The sequence below is a fragment of the Azolla caroliniana genome, unplaced genomic scaffold (genome assembly GCF_043228905.1).
Source record: "Azolla caroliniana isolate FFs.n. ecotype wild unplaced genomic scaffold, voAzoCaro1.0.p SCAF_13, whole genome shotgun sequence".
In the NCBI taxonomy this organism is placed as follows: domain Eukaryota; kingdom Viridiplantae; phylum Streptophyta; class Polypodiopsida; order Salviniales; family Salviniaceae; genus Azolla; species Azolla caroliniana.
The window spans coordinates 17,668,222-17,693,162 of record NW_028230448.1 but is presented as its reverse complement, the minus strand read 5'-3'; the positions used below and the strand labels follow the sequence as shown (position 1 = coordinate 17,693,162).

The following is a 24,941-nucleotide window of genomic DNA, read 5'->3' as shown; positions in this document are numbered from 1 at the left end:
ATGTTTCTTACACATATATTAAAGGTTCACTAAGCCCGATATCTTTAAGCAAAATACATGTTTTCTTGATTACTCGATTCTTTTGACTGGACCAAATGTTTGATGCATGAGTATAGATAAACTTGAATATGAAAATCAGGACTTTTATTGTTGTACATCCATCAATAGTTGTCTTCCACTTCTAATCATGAATTCACGAATGCAAATGATCCAAAATTCCTCCAAGCTGTAACTTCAAACCATCTAAAGCTCACTAACAATGGTACAACATGAGCTTATGATGTAAATTACATCTCATATTAGGTCATTGGTATGACATTAATAGTACACTATGAACTGGAGAGCTAACTTTGATGTAACTTGTACAACAAAGAGTGATAACCAAACCTGGAACTCACAGCTACTAGATTTGATCATATTATCATTTGTTACATGTTGACAACTTTAGCACAAATAAATAGAAACAAATTTATATGAAATTGAATATGGTAAAGCATGTTAAGTGTTGCAAGTGAACATTGAGATTTCTAAAACTCATCTCATTGTCATATCTCTGTTGTCAAAGAAGCCGAGACTACTTCATTAGTGCTTATTGGGAAGGCTAGCTTTCCTATTATACACATTTCTCAATATTTTACACTCTTCATATACAAAACAACGGAAGGTAGGGTTTATTTTTGGTATATAGCCTAGCTAACTAACCTATCATATATTTATACCAGTACGATGATAAGGCTATAGCTTCTCTATGATACACATTTCTTGCTATTATACAGTCTTCGTATACCAAACAGAGGATAGGGTTTATTGTTGGATATGTGGCCTACCTGGCCACCAACCTATCATACATTTCATATTTTTCATCTTGTATACCAAACAAGACCAGTAGACTTTACTGATATTGTAAGGGTTAGCTAGCCTGTTTTACACGTTCTCTATATTTGCAATGTATGAAATACAAAGGAGATAGTGTTCCTGTTGGCATATCAGAGCTAGATACCCCCAATTTATATACTATTAGTGTTTTGCATTTTGTACGTATTTAACAGGTAGCTACTCTATTGTCGACTTCTTTTGATCTTTTAGAATATGATTCATGCTAGGGACAAAACTGGGGAGCGGTAGGGAGAGGTGCTGATAGAAGAAGATGAATGGATCGGAGAATTGCACAAAGGTTCGATGAAATCAAGGACTTCTTTCATGGTGGGTCGAAGCTTCGGGTTCTCCTTGAGGCAATGTAATGCTAATGACGCCACTTTCTTTGCCCCTTTGAGTGAGTATTGCCCATCGAGCTTTTGGTCCATAATGCGGAGCAGCCTTTGCTTGTTGGTTAAGAAGGGCATGGCCCACTCGACCAAGTGTTTTTCCTGGCTTGGTTTGTTTTCATCCACAGCTTTCCGACCTGTCAATATCTCTAAGAGCACGACACCATACCCATACACATCACTCTTCGGTGTCAACCACCCTGACACATTACATGCCACTCATTTATTAGATTACCACATAAAAAAAGACAAGCACACTCTTATAATACTTATCATCCTCTTCATCTTTTAGCAAGGTGTGAAGGTTTTCTTGTTAATCATATGCACAAACACCCAAAACCTGGCAACCCCACATATATTTGTTCGTCACCATCATGCAACTCTCTGTTGATACAAAGCTATTTACAATTCAACTTCTCAATATTGATGGTTATTTCCATGTGATAACGCAAATGGTTGACAATTTTTATCAATTCTCTGTAGGCTCTATTTCCCCCCCTTTTCCATCAATATCTACACACTCCATTTACATGATACTTGTATGCCATTATGGGATGATGAAGCACTCAATGATAAGATATAATTGTAATTTGTAATGTTTGAAAATTAACTAATAGAAAATTCAATCATGAATCAAAGTGTTACCAGTGGCAACATATTCAGGGGCTGCATATCCTAATGTCCCCAATACTCTTGTAGTCACATGTGTCTGATCTCCTGTTGGTCCATCTTTTGCAAGGCCGAAGTCGGATAACTTGGCATTGAAATCCTATTAAGTTGATGGTGAGGCATTTTAACAAAGTAAATAAACAAGGATTGGAAATTCTTTTTGTTAATCACAATACAGATTTATCAATAGACTTACTGAGTCTAGCAAGATATTTGCCGACTTGAAATCTCTATATATAATTGGTCTTTTACACGTGTGCAGGTAAGAAAGACCGCGTGCTGCATGGACAGCGATTTTCATTCGCATAGCCCATGATAATGCTTGATAACTATTCCCCCCTACATAATGTAATAATCAACACATCCATTGAATAATTTTTAAAATATCAACTTTGCAAAAGAACATGTTTGAAGATAGCAAAACTTATGACTCTTAGTTAATTTTGAAGCATGAAAAAAACACTCACTTCTGAAGAGATGGTTATCAAGGCTCCCTCGATTCATAAATTCATATACAAGCAAGCGGTGTTCTCCTTCGGCGCAAAAACCAATGAGTTTAACAAGATTGGGATGGTGAAGCTCCCCAAGAAAGCGTATCTCAGCCTACATTATTGCAAAGAGGAAGTGGTAAGGTTTTGCAACATAAGAGAAATGAGAAACGTGTTATATAAAAATGCAGATAGATAGTAGGATCAAAGGAATTTAAAAGAGAGAAACTATGTATAGGAATGACTCAGATGCTCATGTAAATTATCAAAGGCCATCTATGCCTAGAATTAGCTTCCAGGCATGTGTTATTTCACCAAGATTGATCTTTGTGATGCCTCAGATTTTACGTTTTCGGTAATGTCTTGCCATCAAAAGGATCATGAGCTACAATTGATTGCCTGTGATTTTACATTACATGGTGCTGAAATTAAATATCCTGTTTATTATAAGGAAGTTTTAATGATTATTGACTCATTTCAAGTGTGGCAACAATTTCTTGACAGCTATCTTCATAATGTGACTATGTACAACCCTGAGTATTTTCGAACCACTTCAACACCAAACACAATGGCGTACACATGTGTTACCAGGCTGTCTTGGCACACTTCAAGAAAAAGAGGTTGTCATTTCCATAGATCTTATTTCAAAACTAAGATGGGGAAACCACATTTGATCAGCAGCCCCAGACCATTTTTGGTCCTACTGATGGCAACTTCTTCCCCCTCATAACAGTACTTCACCTAGAAGGCATGTAAAGTATGCAATGAAGGCATGGTAGAGGATGAATGTCACTTGCTCTTCACATGCTCAGCATATAGTGCAATTCGTTCAAGATATGCTGACATACTAAGAGGGAGTGATAACTTAAGTGCCATAATTAAGACACCACCTAGAAGGTTGAGCTCATATGTGCAGCATAGAGACTTCGTACTTAAATGTATGAACACCTTTTTTTAGAAGGAGACACATATCAAGAACACATGTATACTCTGGTCCCGTAGGTCAAATTTGGCCTTTTTATGGATGATCAAAATTCTAATTCTAATTCTAATTCCACTAGAGGCAATCCAGCCTGCAGTTACCACAGAATCATTGGCACAAGAATTCCTTTCTCACCTTGGTTCATGCTCCTCCTCTAGCCACACATTTCAGCAGTTAGACTATGATGTGTTTTGTGTTCATGATAAAATTACTTTTCAGCAAATATATGTTTTTAATTCCTGTGGTGCTCCCCTACTTCAAGTTCTCCAACCCTCTCATGATTCCCCTTTCATTGGCCACTTTAGAATTGACAAGAATCTGAATCTCATTACTCAAGATTATTGGTGTCTAGGTCTCTGTTGTATCCTTGTGCAATACATGTTACCATGCAAAAATCCATAAAAATCCTCCCCGTGGTCTGCTTCAGCCTTTACAAGTTCCAACCAGTCCTTGGAAAAGCATTTCAGTGAATTTAATTATTGAGCTCCCATTCCCTAGGGCCATGGTTCCATCATTGTTGTCATTAACTGTTTCTCCAAGACGGCACATGATTTAAGTCCTGCTACATCTTCATCTCCAGTGAGACTACAATTAACCTTTCACTTCAAAAACTAGTTCAACTCCATGGCTTAGTAGATACCATAGTTAGTGACCCACGTCCTTATTTTGTTATCTTTCAGATATCACCCCGAGACCAATGTGTAAGATAAGGTCACTAATCAGACTCCTGACCATTGTTAATTATCAACAAGATGACAGGTTAGTCTTGGAAAAATTTGCTCAAATAATTCTATCCATGCTTCTATAGGCCAAAAGTTGTTGACACATGGCTTTTTTGTTTGGAGCTTCCACTGTCAATTATTCTTCACTTGGATTTCCATGACTCTTGATTAGAGCCCTACACGACAAATCGTTTTCTAGATCGAGCATTTCTACCTCCACTACCACCAGTTGAGATTGATGTTTGTTAAGGAGACTAATGTCATATTATTTAGTTTTTAAGACTCTACAAGGCTTAATATTCCAAATTTAGAGCTCCATAGCTTCATGAGCTCCTACATGAGGAGATAGAGATACAACTCAATGGCTTCTTTAGAGTTCTCTTGAGGGTTCGTGTCATGTAATATGATAAGTTGTTAACACCAACTTACATATTTCTTGGACGACTTATTGCCAGCAGTTCTCACTACTTGTTTCTTTCTGTTACGAGATTGGGGATTGCAACACAATTGGAATAATCCATAACATTTTCATGTTTAATAGTAGACATGGGGTGAAAGCCTAGATGAAGAAGTTGAAAAGGTATCCTTATGTGAAATTTCTAGATGTTAGAGCATGCATGTGGGGATCATTTCATCAAATTGCATATTCAGTCCGGTTTTCTAGTGGCATATTCAAATGCATATACAGGACCATCCCTCTCCCTACAATTGATAGGTATAGGAGACTAAGAAGTGTTGTAACGAAGTGGATTTTACATACAATTGATATAATTGTTATGCTTTTACCAAAAGAAGAAGAAGAGAGAGAGAGAGAGATTGACATACCAGCCATTCGTTGTGGCCTTGGGGACCTTCTACATCGAGCATCTTGACGGCGATCTCGATGCCGAGGCGAGGACGAGTGGGGTGGAAGGTGTGGGGATCGATGTGGCCTCTGAACACCATCCCAAACCCTCCAGTCCCCACAACGCTGTCGGGGCGGAAGTTGCGGGTGGCCGTGCGGAGGTCGGCTAAGGAGAAGCCTCGGAGGAGGGGGGGGTGTAGGGATGAAGGAATCGAAGGAGACACAGCCTCGGCGGCGGTGGCGGTGGCGGAGGAGGAGGATCCATTGGCATAGGTGGGGGTGCTTGTCTGCTTCTGCTGCTTCTGATTCAGATTCTGGTTCTGGTTCTGATTCAAATTCAGATTCTGCTTATTCTGATTCTGGTTCTGGTTCTGATTCTGATTCTGATTCTGATTCTGCTGTGTGGCGGCGCTGCCTGCGTGCCGACAAGGCCGGAAAGAAGCCTTAGTCGTTTTTACTTCACCAAATGTTTTATGCATATACATACATTAGTTCCTCAAAAAAAAAGCTCGGCCATGGCTGCCTGGCCCGAGAGCTGCGGACAATCAGCCCGTCGGCGCCCGGCCAATGGCCGCCCGCCCATAATCGGCTTCAACATTCTCTCTATTTTTATTTACACTTTTACTCCCAAGGTTATTATTCCATGTATATGTAATCTCACAATCTTTGTCACCAAAATATAGCACGTGCCCCCCCCCCCCCCCCCCGCTACAATAATTACCCATCCTTTCCACGCGAGCCCCGTACAGGGTTTAAGGTTTAGGGTTTAGGGTTTAAGGGCTCTGTTCTTGATTCCCCTCGCTTATGGCTACTACTACTAATGTTGCTGCTACACACCTTCACATGGTTTTTCTACTACTACTACTACTACTACACAACTTCACATGGTTTTTTTGCTACAACTACTACTACCACACACCTTCACATGGTTTTTCTACTACTACTACTACACAACTTCACGTGGTTTTTCTACTACGACTACTACTACTACTACTACTACTACTACACACCTTCACATGGTTTTTCTTCTTCACTCACCCCCCGATGTTTTTTGTTGTTGCTGTAAGTTTACACCCCCTCTAGGTTTGCAAAAAATATACTTTGATCGCATCACTCCCATAGGTTTGCAAAATTTACTAGAAAAAACCCCTCTTAGCTCCTATAATATAAAACATTTATCTGTGTTCCTATATGTTATCAAACATTTACTACCCATTTGAACGAACCTTGAAAACTTACGATAAGATGGTAATGGTATTTTCCCCATTTTTTTATTTGTAAAAGAGCCTCGACCATGCCATCTTGTGCATAGTTGCATCGTCACCAAAAAGAGCCTTCCAGATGGATGCTGCCTTTTGTTTGATTGGTAATTTATTTGGAGAGAGAGAGAGAGAGAGAGAGAACTTCTTAGCTTTCATGTGCATGTGTCCTTTAATTAATTGAACTTCAATTGTCCAAGTATGTATATTTTGAGTAAGCATTGATCACAGGTTTGGGCCATGGCCTACTTTTGAGATTCTCTAACAAAGTAAAGTTCTTGTTGTAATTAGATGACAATGTCGATACACAAAAATGTGCCTTTATTGTATCCCTTTTTGTCGGTTGTGTGTGACACTTTTTTATCGACCTTTTAATGTAGCTTAAACACAAAGTGTTCATGCAGCTATGTATGATCAATTTGTAGTGAACATAAAGACGATAGAATTTCATTCATTCGATGCTCTACTTGTAAGAATACAATTAGGGCGCAAACATAGAAATCATGAAGATCTTCACATATGTATGAAGAAAGTTAGGGCAATGAAGATGGATGAGACACTTCCACTCCATCAATATGATTTACCCCCATGAATATGACATTTCGCAAAAGTCGATATTGGGTAGACTTTGCTCCTAGCATAGGTTTCATAGAATCTTCGTATTCATGTGAACGATATTGAAAAGGGATAAAGCTTGGAGTTCACATCAAGTTTGAACATGACTTTATGAGTTTTGAAACTTCACAAAACTTCTAAACATATGGGTCACCATTTTCTCGCATTTTGAAAAAACAAAGCTTGGAATATGGGAGAGTAATAATGCATAATTTTGCCCAATTTTTGTTTGTTTCTTGAGTGATAACTGCCATATGATGTACTAAACACAATTGGAAGCCAGATCATGTCATCAAACAAATATCTAGTTGTTTCAATTACATGAGTGATTATCGTTATTTATAGATATCACATCCTTCAAATGTCTTTTGCCTCGATTTAACTTCCACATTCATTGGCATATACAAACATATGCACCAATCACATTAGTTAAACCAATTGCATGTTTTGAAAACATTACTTAGGGAGAACACTAGATACATTGACATGTTGCACAACCATGAATTCTGATTTTGATTTCCCTCCTATATTTAAGTTTCTATATCTAATTGTAAAATGTGAATATTTGTTTTACGTGTAATAAGATATCATGTTTTTTATTGTCTTCGTATAATGATATCTAGTGTGTCGAGAAATTTCGAGCGCCTTTAAACTTTCATGATCAGACTCCATTATATGGCATATACATTCACATATTGGACTCCCAAGTTCGAGGATCATACCAAGACAATACTTATTGCATGGAAATATGTTTTATGTGACGGGAAAGGCTTTTATTAATTAGTCACAAAGCAAAATGCTTCTACTACAAAAGGTTCATGAATGAGGGAGCAAAAAAAGTAATAAGCTCTCCACAGTGTTGGCATCACATTGTTTATTTTTAACATGGGAGTAAAGAGAAGCTAAGTTGTTCTTGACAACGAAGAGAATGGTTGGCATATCGTTGCCCTACAAATCAACGAGGCAGCTTGAAGCTGGAACTAGATCCAATCCAATCCAATGGAACACTTATGTGAAGTTTTGCATGAGAGAACAAAGAAACCCACCCACATGTCCAGGCAGGTTTGTTTGTCGAAGCATAGAACCGAAGTATCTCAAGGGGGGTCTCTTTTTGTTTTTTCCGTGTTTGCCACCTATAAGAGAGATCAAAGTTTATTCCACCTCGATAGAACTGTCCCGAGAATTTTGTTCCCGCCATAGGAGTGCAACCGATTAATAAGACCTACTAGTCGACAATAATTCCGAATTCCTATAGTGTGAAACCATTAGACTCCTGCCCCATCCCTCCAACCTACTAGTCCTAAGGAATTCAGATTTCTATTCCGTTTTGCATAGTGTGAAAGCGATAATAAGACCTACTAATTGGCAATAATTCCGATTTTCACCGATAATGAGACATAGCTTGTTGGCAAGTAATTCCTATACCCCACAGTGTGAAATCAATAGTACTCTATTGTTTCTTAACCTACTGTTGCATTAAGAGATAAATTTATGTCGGTTCATAGCTATGGGCCTGGTTTGGGCTCCAACCGAACCGAACCGAACCGTTAAGCCATAGTTTAACGGTTATCGGTTCCAATGCAAATAAGAAGGATTCATCGCACATAGTCGATCCTTAAATCATTTGGGTACCTACTGCAATCAATCTACCCTTAAATCTTTCCCCACATTTTCAATAGTCTTTGTTTCATTACCCACTTCAATCACCGGTTAATAACGCAATCAATCTATCCTTAATCTCTCCTTCAATGTATCCTTTAATCTGTGTTTCCATGACCCACTTCTTTAATCGATCCTCAATCGCTCACCTGAGAATCGTTTCCTATCGCCTTAGTCGATTGAAATATTAAGACATCAGTAATCGTGCAAATAATAGCTCCTACTCTCCTTAATTTAGAAGATCAATTTATCTGAGCTTCCATTTGTCCTTAAATTTCTGTTTTTATTTCTCTAATTGAAGGTCCTTCGGTCCGACTATTGAGGAAGCCAATTAATCTTCCAATTCATCATTAACGAGACTTAATCTCTCTAATACAGGTCATGCTTTATTCATAGACTCCATTGATGAATCTATGCTAACTACGGTTTCTAAACAAAGATTCGATTCGATTAAACCCTATTGATTACTCTAACGAAACGAACGTCTTTAGTGTATCCGGCGATTAAGCCATCTGCACTAATATTCACAATTATAGGCTCCAATGCCCGTTTTCTCCATAGTTTTAAAAGTCCAATCACGATGATTCATGATGATTACACTCAAAGAAATGATGGATCGGTTTAATTACACTTCACGAAATGACCCATGGAGGCATTGAGTGGTTCAATTATAGTGACTTGATTGAATTAGACAGAGATTAATGTAAAGAGAGACCGACCTGTTTCATGAATTGTTGTCACTTCTGATGATGATGATGTTGGGGTGTAGTGTGAGCTCATGAAGCAATTCCCCATTCAATTGTTTGTATGTATGTATGTATGTATGTATGTATGTATGTATGTGTGTGTGTATGTATGTATGTATGTATGTGTGTGTGTGTGTGTGTATGTATGTATGTGTGGGTGTGTGTATGTATGTATGTATGTATGTATGTATGTATGTATGTATGTAGTTTGAGTAATGGCAATGAAGGGATTATGTCTAAGTGGCGATAAATTAAGAGTGAGGTTTAAGGAGTGAGAGTGGAGGGTTACTAGAGAAGTAAAGGGTTATCTATATATAGGTTTATAGTCACATCTAGGAAGACTGAGTGTTGTGGGGAGCACTTAGGAAGGATACTTTGTTATAAGTCTCGAGTCATAAAAGTTAAATGACCTAACATTTGTGTCACCCATGACCTCCCTATCTCAAGAGTGTGGTAACTTTAAAGTCATCAGAAGTCTTGTAAACTCATAAAAAGAAGAAGAGACGGAGACTTTTTTGTGAATTCAAGGTACTGGATTTGTAACGGATGATGAGCATCGGTTGAATCTAATCGATCTGATGTCATCAATTTGGATTTGGCATGAACTCACATGCCAGAGGTGGTAAGTGCATTTTAGTGGTGTTGCATGTTGGATAGTTCATAGTTGACTCCGTTCACACTCGGCCTTATGTAATGGATAGCAACTCAATCCATCCACACGATCACATACAAATAAATATTATGTGCATGATGAACAGATTCAATTCTCTCTAGTGATAGAGTAATGAAGAACCCATCGAGTGTAGTGAATGTACACCTCTTTTGATTCAGCCTTGACACTCGAGAGGGTAGTTGGCACTTGTTCCTACAACCTACATATTTCTCGTCAAACATTTCTCTCTCAATCACTGTAATGGGCTCTCTCAATTGCAACACTTATTACTAAAATTCAGTATCAAAACTCACTAATTAACGCCACACACATTGTGATAATATCATTCAATGAAGGTTCTCGTTCTCTACGATACATAGATTAAATAATGTAAACCGCCCAGTAGCTAGAGAGAGCAAAATCATGATGATGAATGATAGGTCAAAGTCCATGCTAAGAAGGTCATTCAATATCAATAGTCACTTATGACCTTCAAAGTTCACACTCAAACACAAACACAAACACAAATGAGGTGTTCATCCTCCACTATACATATATTAATAATGTAAACAACCAAGCAAATAGCTAGAAAAAGCAAAATCATGTGATGAATGATAGATCAAAGTCAATTTCCCGAAGAAAAACATGACAAGAGAGACAAATATACTTGAAAAAGCAAAATCATGACGATGAATGATACAACAAAGTCAATTCTTGGAAGAGAGAAACATGATGAGAGAGACGAATATACTTTTAAGACCCATGGGAAACCATTTGCAATGTAATATGAGACATGGTTGAGCCCTTTGGTGAGGATTGAACTTTATTTTCTTAGAGAAACTAGATGGAAAGATTAGGAATATAAGACACCATATCATCTTCCTACGCTTTGCATGATCAACGCTATGTGTTAAGATTTTTGTGATCAAGTTCTAAGTGCTAAGGTTGATCAATAGATGAATGCAAAAATTTGAAGAGAAGATTTGAGAGAGCATATGTAGCAACTAGTAAAGTTGTTTAGGTGACAACTATAGTGTCACATGCACAACCCCTTAAAATAGGACATATTTAAACCGGGTATGTTTTCCAATTCTGAATACAAAAAAAAGTTCGAACAAAGGAAACATTCGTAACAATTTCCAAGAGTGCTTAAGGAAAGAGCAGAATGTAATATGTCACAAGAAGTGAGAGACAAGTTTTTATTACCAAAATCAAAAGTGAAATATTCGCAATGAAATTGTCTGAGAAACAATTTTATGAAGTATGTGTGGAGTTGATAAGTGACTCTAAAATATACTAAGTTATGAATGTTGCACTAGAGAGTGCACGTTATGACAAAGTGAAATATGTAGGAACATGAGAGGGTTGAAAATGTGAGAAGAGCGACCAAATCACATCTGAGGAAGATGGAGCATTGAAGTGTAGTGTGATAATTTGACGTGCAGTCTTACCAAGGAAAAGATAAATGTAGGCAACAAGTCTCCTCAAGGTTGCCCAATGCCCCTCTTAACCTCACAGAAAATGTAAAGAAACTTGTTTTAAAGTGGTGATGTCAATTGCATACATGAGAATTACCATTAACATGTATAAGTAAGATTACATATTAAATAAAGAATATGTTTTTGTAGTGCGCTCCAACCCATGCTTACATATCTCTCCCACGTCATGTTATACTTGTGTTGGTAAAGTGCCTCATTCTTTGAGAAGCTTGTTGAGGCATCCTAAGTCGTGTACATGCCGCATCTACCAAACTCATCAACCATTTGTTAAATAAATTATCATTGCATAAGCCAAAGACAATTGGCCAAAGGAGAGAGTGTGTGCTTATAGATGAACTATGTACTTACTATGTAGTTTGCATTTAGTAAACTGTAACAGCAAGGAGAAGTTTAGAAATATGTTGCGTCATTAGGTGGATTTTGGACATGTTGTATAGGCCCAAATAAATTGGAAAAAACTTCACAAATATATTTTTTTCCTGTCATTAGAATTTATGACGTTGTGGAAGTATTTTAGAGGGACTATAACAACTAGTCAAATCAGAAAAAGCCACACTTTACTTGAGAAAGTAAAAGGATCCAAACAAAATTTTGAGAAAGTAATAGGATGACCAATACATAATTAAGTCTATGTCACGAGGTTCTCCTTTTACAATGGCACGCTATTCATTTTCGAGTATTGCATTTGTATGCTATATGAATTATTTTTTCGAATACATCTTCTTCTTTTTTGTATATAGAACACACCTTGAAATAAGTGTGCGTGGACTAGCATGACGAGGGGCCAACCTCGTCATGCTAAACCATACATGACATACCTCTTGGCATTTGCTTAAGGTGCATTGTACATTGATTTTGGAGATTTTTGGCTACCATGCATAAGTACAAAAAAAATCCTTACAAATTTTAAATATAACTCTGAAACATGGAAGGTGTACTTATATCACAATGTTTTTTTTAAATTTTTCCAAAAAAAACTCCTTCCATTAGTTATAAAAATTTACAGATGAGATTAGTATATACAAATCCTTGTAGGGACACGATAAGTCCATCTTATGTGGATGCCCACCGACTCAATAAAGGGGGAGGACGACCATTGTTGGATGAAGGCTAGTCGTTGTCTTTCAACTCCATCGGAGTCACCCTTGAGGCCATCATATTGGCTCTTTAGAGTGGCTACCACTTCACTCCATATCTCTTGCATTAACACTATTGGATGCACGGTTTGGTTGGAGAAGACCTGTCTACACCTTTGTTTCCATAGAATCTAGAGTTATTGGGGTGACCAATTCCAACACAACTTGAGATTTGGCATTGATAGGAGTTGAGTGGACATTGTCGATGGTGGAGAAAAAAACCTCTTGTGCTTTTATAACCAAAGTCATCCCCTCTTCCTGATTCTCATATTTGTCAACTAGGGCATGCCATGATAGCCAACATACATTCCCCCACTTGATTGAGCCTTGCACCAGGCATAATTGCAATAAGCGGCCAACCCCTCGCCATATTCAATGGGACTTTGGGCAATCCCATAAAGCATTTTATATTGATTCTACTACAGTTGGACACGCTACACAATTAGGAGAGTTGAGGTTCCCACACTGCCATGCACCAACCAGTAGTGACTTATGTATTAACAACCATTGGAAAGTGGTGATTTGCCTTGCGTGTTGTTGTTTCCAGAGTTTCTACCAAAACTTGGTGATAATTGTGTTAGGAACATGATATGTTTTCCAGACCTTTGCAGTAGTCGGATCTCGGGCAGATTGAGCGGCTATAATATGGCAACCCAATCTAGTTGTGAATTGAAAGAAAGGGATAGGTTTGCTTCCTTGCCCCGCGTAAGGATCACACCATGTCCATTGCAAAGGGTCCCAACTGTTACGGGCATGACCATATAATATCCCGTGGTGAGAATTGTCGTAGTATTCTATACACGTGGATAAGTGTGAGGGTTAAACAAAGAGTCTAAAGAAGGGGAGGATTACTTTTAATCCTCGGGATTGAGACAACCCATGAGGCCAAGTGTGAACATGGCTGGGGGCCTTGAGAATTACTATAAATAAGAGGCCTAGCTACCCTCATTTGGGGCATGCATTGACTACGTCGAGACTCTGTCCGTGAGTGGAACGACTCTTGTAGCAAGCGCGCTATCGTCCAGGTACGACTCGACGCCAAGGCGGTGGTATGGGACGCCGATCGAGGCTCGAGTCCGTCTCGATCCCTTCGCTCGAGGGTGGTCGGGTGGATCGACACCCTTCTTTCTCTCTTTTCTCTCTATTCTTTCTAGATCTATCATTGATATATCCTTATTTTATGCTTACTTTAGTACCTAATCTCTAATATTTGGTATCAGAGCCTATGTACTAACGTTTCTTTTGGTTTTCTTTTTGTCTTCGCGTGGGATGGCGATTGATCGTTGTGCGGTCGCCTTCATGCAGACAAGGATTAGCGAAAGAACTTCGGTAAATTTTCCTTAATTTTTTATCTAATTTTTCTTCTCCCTTCTATACATGTGTATACTTAATATGTAGTTTTTTTTTCATATATTCAATGATGTTGACGTGGTATTTAATTGGTTATCTTAAACGTTTACATATGTCCACGAGGTCAATACCTCGTTTGACATATAAATCATATGTGATGAGTGTCGTATGCGTACGAGGTTACAACCTCAATTGCGTATTACGTTCACGAACATATGTTACGTTCACGTACGAGGTCAATACCTCGATTCGTTCGAAATGATATGCGTTGGATTTACTATGCGTAAGAGGTCAATACCTCAATTGCGAATTACGCTTAACCTTATTTTCGGATGTTTCGTGTGCGTAGAGGTATATGCCTCGATTACGTATCCCGAATACATCATTGTTGGCTATATAAAAAAAAAACGATTCATTTAGTATACGCATATGTGGTCACTTATATACGTCTCTGATCGTATATATGTGATATATTGACATATGTGTATATTTTAGATTACGTGATTCATATCAAATGTTTTCCTAATTGGGGAGAGGATTTTGGTGGCCGTCCTCACATTTTTGTGAGAATGGCGTTGTCACCATCCCTTTTATCAACAATTTTTATTGTTGAAATTCCCGTTGGTCACTTTGATCTTTCGTTACGTAACGAACCTCGTATAGCCAAAATGATGTTGAATACGTCGGGCTTGATCCACATCAAGTAGGGTCGCTCTAATGACACACGTATCCAACATCTCCCCTCGTTACATGGATACGATGCCACCATGAGCTCGTTCTTACGAGCGCCATTCGTAATGACGTGACCATGTGATGGGCCACATGAGCCTACGAAGACACAAGGGCTCATTCGGCTTGACCATTAGGTTACACTTTGGCATATGCCATTGTACTTACGAGGCTTGAGGGTAGGTAGCGTACAACCATAGTGGGTAATAAATGAGGGAGAAATAAGGCCACTTGACCTATATGTTTCTTTTAAAAAAAACATATAGGGGCAAATGCCTCGCATATCTCGAATACACCTCAAACATTAAACATTCAAGACGCGCAATCTACTTGGTTGGCTCAAGTGTTTAATGTATTTGTCCTCGAGGTCTCGAGTTCAAATATGACCAACACCATACAACATCGTTGATACATATGACTATAATACATGTTTAGACTTTAGGTCTAAGTGCACTTCGGGGTCCTCGTAATAGGACTTAAAGAGCCGAAACCACATATGTGGGCACAGAAACATAGTTATTGTTAACATTTTTTTCGTGTATAAACTATTCATGACGCGAACATACATGGTTGAGCCTCGGGGAGCCGCCATGAAAAAAATCGATATAGAGATCAGGGAAAGGCATTCATTTGTCACCCCCATGGTTTTTAAAACACCTATGTGTTACCATAGTAACTTGATCTTGAACCTCATCTCATACGTCTAGAGGGGTATTGACGTGAGATCATGATATCGATTAATGTTTGCCCATGATATGTTTACACCACGACAAGATGTTATGACTATTTGTCTGAACTTATCTTATTTCTTTGCCAGAAATAATCATTCAATGGCTCAGAATAACGACCCGATGCCCTCCGCTCAAGCGGAAAGACCTCAAGGAAATCCTCCTGGGACAATGTCCATTGAGGCGTATATTTTACAAGTACAACATTTCCTTAGTTCAACCGCGCAGCAGTTGACCGAATTTTGGCAATCTCAAAGTGCTCTCGAGGCACGAGTCATTAGTCTCCAAAATGAGATTAATAGACCTGATGAGCGTCAGGGTGAACCATCATTTGTCATAAAGCCATTTACGGGAGATAAAAAGGAAAGAACCGAAGAAGCAATCTGCACGTGGCTGGGCCGATGGGAGTCTCATTTTGAGCTCTATCCCACGCCAGATAGTACGAAGATTGCATATGTCGGCCGAGAACTAGGGGGTAAGGCCGCCGCTTGGTGGCGTGGGCTCCGAACTTTGGGGAGATTGCCCGAGACCTGGACAGACTTTGTCACAGTTTTCAAGGGTCAATTTCTACAACCTCCCTCTCGAACCGAGGCAGCACAAGCTTTAATGAACCTCTCTAGCAGGAAGTTTTCCTCGCTAGAAGACTATGTCCACCATGCTAGAACCCAAATCCAAAAATCGGGTCTAGAAGGGGACAATTGGTTAATAGCTTGTTTTGTCAATGGCATCCCCAATTCGGACTATCACTGGATAGTGCACGATAAGGATCCAAAATCCTTCGAAGAGGCCGTTGAGATAGTTCTTCGCTATCAACGCACTTCGAAGAAGGACCATAACAAACCCAACGAAGCGCCCGGGACTAAGCAGTCGCAATTCGTTGGGAAACGCAAGACACCCAACGAATTCATGGATCGCGATTATAAGCGACAACATCCTTTTTGCGTATTCTGCAAAAAGAAGGGTCATACAAAAGAGCAATGTCGTAAGCTCCAACGAAAAGAGCACGACGCCAAACCTAAAGCTACAGACCATAAAGGTCAGATTCCTAATGTCCTTCAGGTCTATACACATCATTTGAGTAATTGTCAATGTTCTTTCCCTCATTATGTATTGGGTCCCAATGATTTACTACGTGCAAACGGGTATATCAATGGATCTCCCGTACAATTTTTATTTGATTCGGGAAGCTCACACAATTTTGTGAATGATTGTTTGGTACAGATATGGGGAATCCAACCCACCGTAAGTGATCACACCTACACGGTGCACTTGGCTGATGGAAGAGTACAACACATCAACGGGGCGATTCATTCTTTAGGAATTTCTATTGATACCTATATAGAGGAAGTAGACTTCCATGTAATGAATCTTAGTACCACCGATGTAATACTGGGTTATCCCTGGTTTTATAATAAAAGCTCTTCTTTATTTATTGATTGGGTTCGCCATTCCATTTCTTTTGTACTCAACGATTGTACGCATTTTATTCAATGTGTAACAAAACAATCCTTCTCGATTGTTTCCTCGTGTCCATCAATATCCGAGTTGTCTTGTTCTACGTTATTTTATTGTGTACTTGATCCGGACATTCACGTTTACAATATCGATAATGTCTCGGGTCAATTAACATATTTTGAACAAAAACAACTTGATGAAATCGTAAACGATTTTCGTGATGTTTTTCCGAGTGAACTACCCGATGGTTTACCTCCTAAACGTAATATAGACCATCGTATAGATATTGTACCTGGCATTGCACCCATTAGTATACCTCCGTATCGCCTAAGTCGATCTGAAGAGGATGAGGTAGCTAAGCAACTTAAGGACTATTTACGAATGGGTTATATACGTTATAGTAAATCTCCATGGGGTGCACCAGTTCTCTTGGTTAAAAAGAAAGAGGGCACATGGCGTATGTGTATTAATTACCGACCCTTGAATAAAGTGACGATCAAGAATTCGTACCCATTGCCCCGGGCTGACGATCTAATTGACCGTCTCCAGGGAGCTCGGTATTTTACGAAACTTGATCTCCGTACTGGCTACCATCAAATACGAATAAGTGAGGACGATGTTCCTAAAACAGCATTTCGTACGCGCTACGGCCATTATGAGTTTTTGGTTATGCCTTTTGGTTTGACCAATGCTCCGGCTACATTTCAACAAGAAATGAATGACATTTTCCGAGAACAACTTGGAAAATTTGTCGTTATCTTCTTAGATGATATTTTAGTTTATAGCCGTACATTACAAGAACATGCTAGACATGTCCGCTTTGTTTTACAAATATTGCGTGACAAACAATTTTACGCGAAGATCTCAAAATGTGAGTTCTTCAAGAAATCAATTACTTATCTTGGACATCTCATAACCGAACGAGGAGTTGAAATTGATCCTTCTCGCATCGAGAAAATCAAGCTTTGGCCCACTCTTCGGAATATTCGAGAAGTTCGATCATTCCTTGGTTTTGTCGGATTTTTGCGAAAATCTCTTCGTAATTACTCACAATTGACGACGCCGTTTACTGATCTTCTAAAAGGTCAAACGCGTAAGTCTACAAAACCTATTGTGTGGAATGCTACACTAGACCTCGCCTTTAAGGAACTCAAGGACTTGGTATGCAAGGCTCCTTCACTTCTTTTACCCGATCCTTCAAAACCTTTTGAGGTTGAAACCGACGCAAGCGATTATGCTATAGGTGCTGTCTTGTATCAAGATGGTAAACCAATAGCATTCGAGAGTAAGAAACTTGATTCTGCTCAATGTCGGTATACCGTTCAAGAAAAGGAATTATTTGCGGTTATACATGCGCTCAAAACATGGCGCCATTATCTTTATGGAAATCGCTTTGTGGTAACTACGGACCACGAGTCCTTGAAATATTTTTGTGACCAACAAGACCTGAAAGGTCGTAAGGCACGATGGGCTGATCTCATCCAGGACTTTGATTTTTCCATACGATATCGTAAAGGTTCCATGAATACTGTCGCTGATGCACTAAGTCGCATCCGTGAAGTTAACATGCTTAGCTTCACTGAAATAACATCAGATCTTTATGATCACCTTCGAGGAAAGTATCCTGATGACAATTATTTTGCAAAATACTAGGCAAGAGTCGAGTCTGGAACAGACACCACCACACCCTCGAAGGAATACTTTCACATTGCTAACGGTCTGCTCTACCGTAATGGGAAGGTTTGTGTTCCAGATTTGCCTGAGGTCAAAAAGAGAATTCTTTTTGAATGCCATGATGCACCCTCAGCAGGGCACCCTGGAATACATCGTACACTCGTTCTCATCTCCACTCAATTTTATTGGCCTAAGATGCGTCCTGACATACATAGCTATGTGACTAAATGTCACCAATGTCAGGTTAACAAAGCCGAGCGACTTAAAGCCGCAGGACTTTTACATCCCTTGGACATTCCCAATAATAAGTGGGAAAGTATATCCATGGATTTTATTGTTAGCCTTCCTCGCACCCAAAAAGGTCATGATGCCATATGGGTTGTGGTTGACAGACTAACTAAAATGGCCAGATTTATTGCTACTAAAACCACGGTAATAGCTCCTAAATTGGCTTACCAATTCGTTGATGAGTTATTTCGTTTTTACGGGTTACCGATGGATATCGTGAGTGACTGAGATCCGAAGTTTACTAGTGACTTCTGGACGCAAACCTTTAAGAAGTTAGAAACTACGTTGAGCATGAGCTCCACGGATCATCCTCAATCCGATGGACAGACAGAACGAGTAAATCAAATTATTGAGGACATGCTTCGAGCATACGTTGGTGCAAAACCAACAAAATGGGAACGTTACCTCCCAATTTTGGAGTTTGCTTATAACAGCTCCAAGCATGCGTCGACGGGATATAGTCCTTTTATGTTGATGTATGGATTTCAGCCACGAGCCCCGATTGATGTTAATATACATCATGATGAGTTGCGAAGTACGCAAAACTTTCTTCGGGATATGCAAGATATGTTGCATATTGCACGGGATAATATAAAAACAGCTCAAGATAGAGCGCGTTTTTATGCCGATCATCACAGGCAACCTCGTGTATTCAGCCCTGGACAGAAGGTATTTTTACGTGTACCTCACAATTCTAAGACATTGTCTACGGGTAAGTGCGCTAAGTTAGCCCCACGGTTTTGTGGACCTTTTACAGTCCTCAAACGCATTGGATCATCAGCCTATCGTCTCGCTCTTCCCGATGGTGTTGGAATCCATCCAGTCTTTCATGTAAGTCGTCTAAAAGAACTTCTAGGTTCTGGTGACAATACAGTTACAACTGAAACTCTGGTTACTTCTGAAGATTTATCTTCTAAACCACATGTACCAGAAAGAATTCTCGATGTTAAAACAAAAAAATTACGTGCTAAGGAAATCCGAGAATTTAAAATAAAATGGATGGATAAATCAATCAAAGATGCCACATGGGAACGCGAAACGACTCTAAGAACTAACTTCCCTAACTTTCCATTGCAAGAGTGCAATGTTTTAAAGAGGGGGAGTATGTTACGGGCATGACCATATAATATCCCGTGGTGAGAATTGTCGTAGTATTCTATACACGTGGATAAGTGTGAGGGTTAAACAAAGAGTCTAAAGAAGGGGAGGATTACTTTTAATCCTCGGGATTGAGACAACCCATGAGGCCAAGTGTGAACATGGCTGGGGGCCTTGAGAATTACTATAAATAAGAGGCCTAGCTACCCTCATTTGGGGCATGCATTGACTACGTCGAGACTCTGTCCGTGAGTGGAACGACTCTTGTAGCAAGCGCGCTATCGTCCAGGTACGACTCGACGCCAAGGCGGTGGTATGGGACGCCAATCGAGGCTCGAGTCCGTCTCGATCCCTTCGCTCGGGGGTGGTCGGGTGGATCGGCACCCTTCTTTCTCTCTTTTCTCTCTATTCTTTCTAGATCTATCATTGATATATCCTTATTTTATGCTTACTTTAGTACCTAATCTCTAATACCAACTGACCTTACGTAGCCATGTGCTTTAATGAGTACATATGTGCCAATCTGGTTGTACTTTGATCGAATCAAGATCTACAATCCATTTATGCCCAGTATATGCTAGTACTCGAATTGTCTTACACTGTGTTGATGCCTCATTGTCCTGTAGTTCAAAGCCTTCGATCTTGTTCACTGTGTCCCTACCTCTTGGGAGCAAAGAGCCCTCCTCCTTGTAGCCTATCCATTTCTCCGTTGCCATCCTTTGATGAGCGGCTTCCCTAATTAGTAGAGTGTTAATGATTTCAAATCTCATAGCCCATCCGCCCCTCATTCCATGGAGGATGGTGGCTTGGTCTTGTGTTGGCAATGACATAAACAGTCTCCAACATTCTATACTTTTTCCTGGACCTTCCGACATGTATCCCCATGACAACCCCTTACTTGATCCAATTAGTTGATTAGATTTATATCACAATGTTTACATGAAAAAGTAGTAAAATTGTGTGCTACATTAATATCCTCATTTATTTCCATGAAAATTTGGGTATGTGAACACTTGATGATTGGACTATGATTACAGAGATGCAGTGGCATTTTTGGTTTGTGAACTTTTGGTAATTGGATCAATAAACCCATTGACATTTCGAGTAAGATAACTGAAATGCAAGATTTTCTGTCGTCCATCCCTAAACGTTTTTTACTTTTTCTATTATCTTTACAATGATGAGGAAGAAACGAATACTCAATGCATAATCAGTAAATATGATCACTAAGGTTGAAGTGATTGAAAATGAAAGCCAATTCATTAGTTTCATTCAATCATATGGAAAGTTGTATTCGACAAGAGTTGTATGTGCACACCAGAGGGAGGTCTTTGACTAACCAACAGATCCACGCTACAATATGGAGTGAAGAAGCCAAAGTAATAATCTAAGATACCAATGGGATTAAAGAATTGAATGAAATTTGACATATATGTGAACTTCTGCTACTTTGGAGCAATGTAGAGAACATAAATAGAAATATAGAATGAGATCCAATACATTGCGATCAATTAGTAAGCATGCTAATTTGTTTCCTTATCTTAAAACTTTCAAGGACACTTGCCTCGGTCCATGCACTTTTACTTGAGAGGCTAGAAAGAAATTATGAAATTTATTGTTTTGTAAAGGACCTTCCATCTAATTAATCAACTCAAATCTTGTAACGTTTTAAACAAAATAACTCCAAGTGGACTTCAAGATGCGAGTGCTTCATTTTGAACCCCACATTGAAGCATTGGTGTCAAAAACATGCATTGCTTCATAACCCAATGTTTGCTTTCTCATATCTTCTAGTTGTTTTTAGTTCTTAGGAAGTTATATTTTCTCTTTCTTAGATGTGACTAACATAAAATTAATTGTATCCTTGATTGTAACTTGTAAGGAGCATCAAGACGAAGGCATTTGATGTTTTCTATGGTCTTTAGTGGCTTATTATCGTACATGATGCATGTGTCACTTTGGTGCTCTTCACACTCAACATACGTATGCAAAAGTTTTCCAAGTTGTGGATAGGGGTTTGCCATCTGAAGCCATCATTTGCACATAACAAACGTAAGATGAATGTATTGCCAATGGCAACCTTATCAAGGCTTGTTGTATAAACCATTTGGTTTAAACCAAGCCAAAGTGAGTTTGTGTGTATGTGTATGTGTCAAGTGGGATTGCATATTCATAAAAATAAGCAAAATTTCATGCATGTTCTTTTTTGTAATCACGTTTTCAAAAAGAACGAAGAATGTAATGAATAATTTCATATTAATGTTGGCAAAATAATACACCAGGGTATTTAAATTAATGGTTACTTTTGGTTTTTAAGAAGATATTAACGAGAGGATTAGAATACTTTATATATAGCTTAATGAGAGCCTAACAATATATTGAAGGTAAGGTAAGTGGATTAATATGAGAGATTAATGCTAAGGCGATTATTGTAAGATAAATAAATTGAGAATATCTTAATGTTAAGTAATTACAATGCCCTCACGATATTTGAACACAATCTATAAGAAAATATCAAGACATCCTTTGTTAGACATGAAGATTTCATGTATTGTATTTCAAACCTTTACAACACATTGCATATTTCACAAGTATTAAAGAAAAATCCCATGGAAAATGGACTACTATCTTTCACTAGGGTAAGCCTCCATGAGAACCTTGATGGGGTAGCTACTTTTACAATGTTTGAATTTAAGTTATAGTAATCTATGAGGGGACACCTCGATTGGTACAAGCTTTGCGATTCAATACAATAAACCACATGAACCTCTATCACAAATTAAACTCAATCATGATAGATTTCATCATTTGTACTACATTGGCCGGAGACTACATTAATATTGATTCTATGGTAGAGCCTCTTCTTTTCCATCTCCTCGAGAATATGATCTTCATCACAATTAGGTTTACTCAATACAATATGATCGTCCCGACCTTTTGCATTATATCTTCCCACCCTCCATGAACGTGCATGGTCATCATGCATCATGATATTCCTCATCAATGCATAATAATTTATGGCTTGATCATCACCTCCATCACTAGCTTCTCGCCTCCGGGAATTAGTAGGATCACACATGCTATTAATTCCTTTACTACTACCACTATGACTACTACTACTACTACTTGACTTTATTGATGACAAAGTCCCATTGGGACGAGTATAATCGGCGCCACTAGTGATCATTGGCCCATCCGAAGTAATGTATTTCCTCCATGAAGAGTTAGTAGTACTAGGTATATCCTCCAAAGTAAGGTTATTGGATCTCCCCTCTCCTTCCGCATCACATTGAGCATCATCCCCATCATTCACACTAATTGCATCTCTATCTTGAACATAGAATTCTACTTTATTTGACCTCTCGAGTGAAGTAGCTCTACAAGAAATTCCGGAAGTAACACTTTGGGATGCCGAATTAAGATGCCGAGATGCGGAATTAATCCTCCTACTTGAGTGCCATTGCGATGGCATCAAAATTTCATCACTAGCATTAACCTCAACATTGTCGTTACGCATCATCATCGATGAGAAATCTTCCATGTAGATGTTGCCATTGTATAAGCTATCGGCATTATATTGCTCGACTTTGTGCCGGCAAAGAGGGCAAGTGGAGTGATGCAAGAGCCATAGATCCACACATTCGAGATGGAATGCGTGTTTGCACGCAGGAAGAAGACGAAGGATGTCGGGGTTCTCATATTTCGATAAGCATACAGCACACTCTAGCCCATCCTTGAAGCCCTTGAGAGCAGAGTAAGAGAACAGGGGAAGAGCTTCTACCACATCTCGGTCGATACCCGAATCCGTACGGGTTGTGACCAACATGGATGGTGGGTGATTATATAGATAGTCTAGGTGAAAGCTAGAGCTCAAGTGGGGATTTCTGATCATATTTATATTCATGCCAAAGTTGTCATAGTTATTGAGGATGGACCTCCTATGATCGTGATTATAGAAGCTCACCATTGGTGTGCTCCTAGTTGACTTGCAATGTTTGACATAGAAGAGAACTAAGATTAGTGTTAGTGAAAGTAAAGAACCAAGGATCCCTATTATTACCGCGATGCTTGGGTTGATCAGGCGAAACGAATCACTAGAAGTGTATTGATCGGTTAAATTAGTTGATTCTTGAGCTTGATTCACATCCGAACTTGATCCAGTGGTATATACATCTCCTGCTGGCAAGATGGCTTTGTCCGGCACAATTGTTTGATTGACCATGGTGTTAGTGCCATTGCTAGAGATTGGCAATGGACTTGAAGATGGGCCTTGTGAAGGTTGTAACACTTGAAGTATGATCAAGCCATGCCACAGAAGTAGTAGAGCCATATTCCTCTAATTAAAGTAATGAGATCGTATATTTAATGGATGAGGAAGCTAAACATGATATTGTGCTCATAATAACTAGAAGTGTTTTAATGAAGAATTAACTCTAATAAATGTGAAAGAGGATAATGACTAGAATGAAAGCATATATGATCAAGTTATGAAAGGTTTAGTAGTCCTCCCTTTACTTCCATGCAACATGCCTTTCATTTTGAGGAAAGTACCTTATAAAAAAGGAAGGCCATCTTTAGTGGTTTTGTTGTAAAGTTGATTGTGCCTTGTAATTTGTTAAAAGGCGGTTTTTAAGGGTCAACCCATAGTGGGAAGTTCAATACTCCTAGTGAAGCATATAACAACAAATCCATAGCACAAACTTTGAACATTGGATTTTGGAACATGCCCACCCATGTTTAGTGTGAGCATATCGATGCTATTGTTTTCAACCCTTGTGTCATGGAAAGCATTTTCTATCATTAGGGTTCTTGCTGCCAAGAGATAATAATCACAACATTGAACACGTAAGGTTGTGATGCACAAGCTTCACCCGCATACCATCATGATGTTCAAATATTTTAATCTATAAATTAGTTGAGTTGATCTCAAGAATCTATTCGGGACAATCGATGGGGTCAAATTGGTGGGGATATCCAGAGTCTCTTTCTTATAATATGTATTAACGCAATGCTTTTATGTTCATTTTGTGCTTTAGGATGTAATTACATGAGGAGAACATCACAACATCAATTTGATGTAAAC

The 24,941-nt window shown here is 38.9% G+C and overlaps 2 protein-coding genes across 2 annotated transcripts; both read right to left on the bottom strand.

Annotated features, from left to right (window-relative positions):
• Positions 1-784: 784 nt before the first annotated feature.
• On the bottom strand, positions 785-5,179 carry LOC147856460 (putative serine/threonine-protein kinase PBL11). Its single transcript, XM_087329832.1, has 5 exons — positions 4,952-5,179; positions 2,402-2,537; positions 2,131-2,273; positions 1,911-2,034; positions 785-1,465 (listed from the first exon to the last, which is right to left on the bottom strand). The coding sequence occupies exons 1-5, from the start codon at positions 5,069-5,071 to the stop codon at positions 1,095-1,097; spliced, it is 894 nt and encodes a 297-aa protein (XP_087185958.1). The 5' UTR covers positions 5,072-5,179; the 3' UTR covers positions 785-1,094.
• Positions 5,180-22,092: 16,913 nt separating this feature from the next.
• On the bottom strand, positions 22,093-24,371 carry LOC147856459 (uncharacterized). The gene has a single exon (XM_087329790.1). It carries the CDS (start codon positions 24,186-24,188, stop codon positions 22,644-22,646), a length of 1,545 nt encoding a protein of 514 aa, XP_087185916.1. The 5' UTR covers positions 24,189-24,371; the 3' UTR covers positions 22,093-22,643.
• Between the last annotated feature and the right edge of the window lie 570 nt (positions 24,372-24,941).

What these genes read in the sequence shown, in the direction of transcription:
- LOC147856460 (XM_087329832.1), bottom strand. Translation starts at nt 5,071, where the DNA reads ATGGTGTTCAGAGGCCACATCGATCCCCACACCTTCCACCCCACTCGT. An exon ending in AAGGCCACAACGAATGGCTG is followed by an intron (nt 2,538 to 4,951) that starts GTATGTCAATCT and finishes GCAATAATGTAG; the next exon opens with GCTGAGATACGCTTTCTTGG. An exon ending in TGATAACCATCTCTTCAGAA is followed by an intron (nt 2,274 to 2,401) that starts GTGAGTGTTTTT and finishes TACATTATGTAG; the next exon opens with GGGGGAATAGTTATCAAGCA.
- LOC147856459 (XM_087329790.1), bottom strand. Translation starts at nt 24,188, where the DNA reads ATGGCTCTACTACTTCTGTGGCATGGCTTGATCATACTTCAAGTGTTA.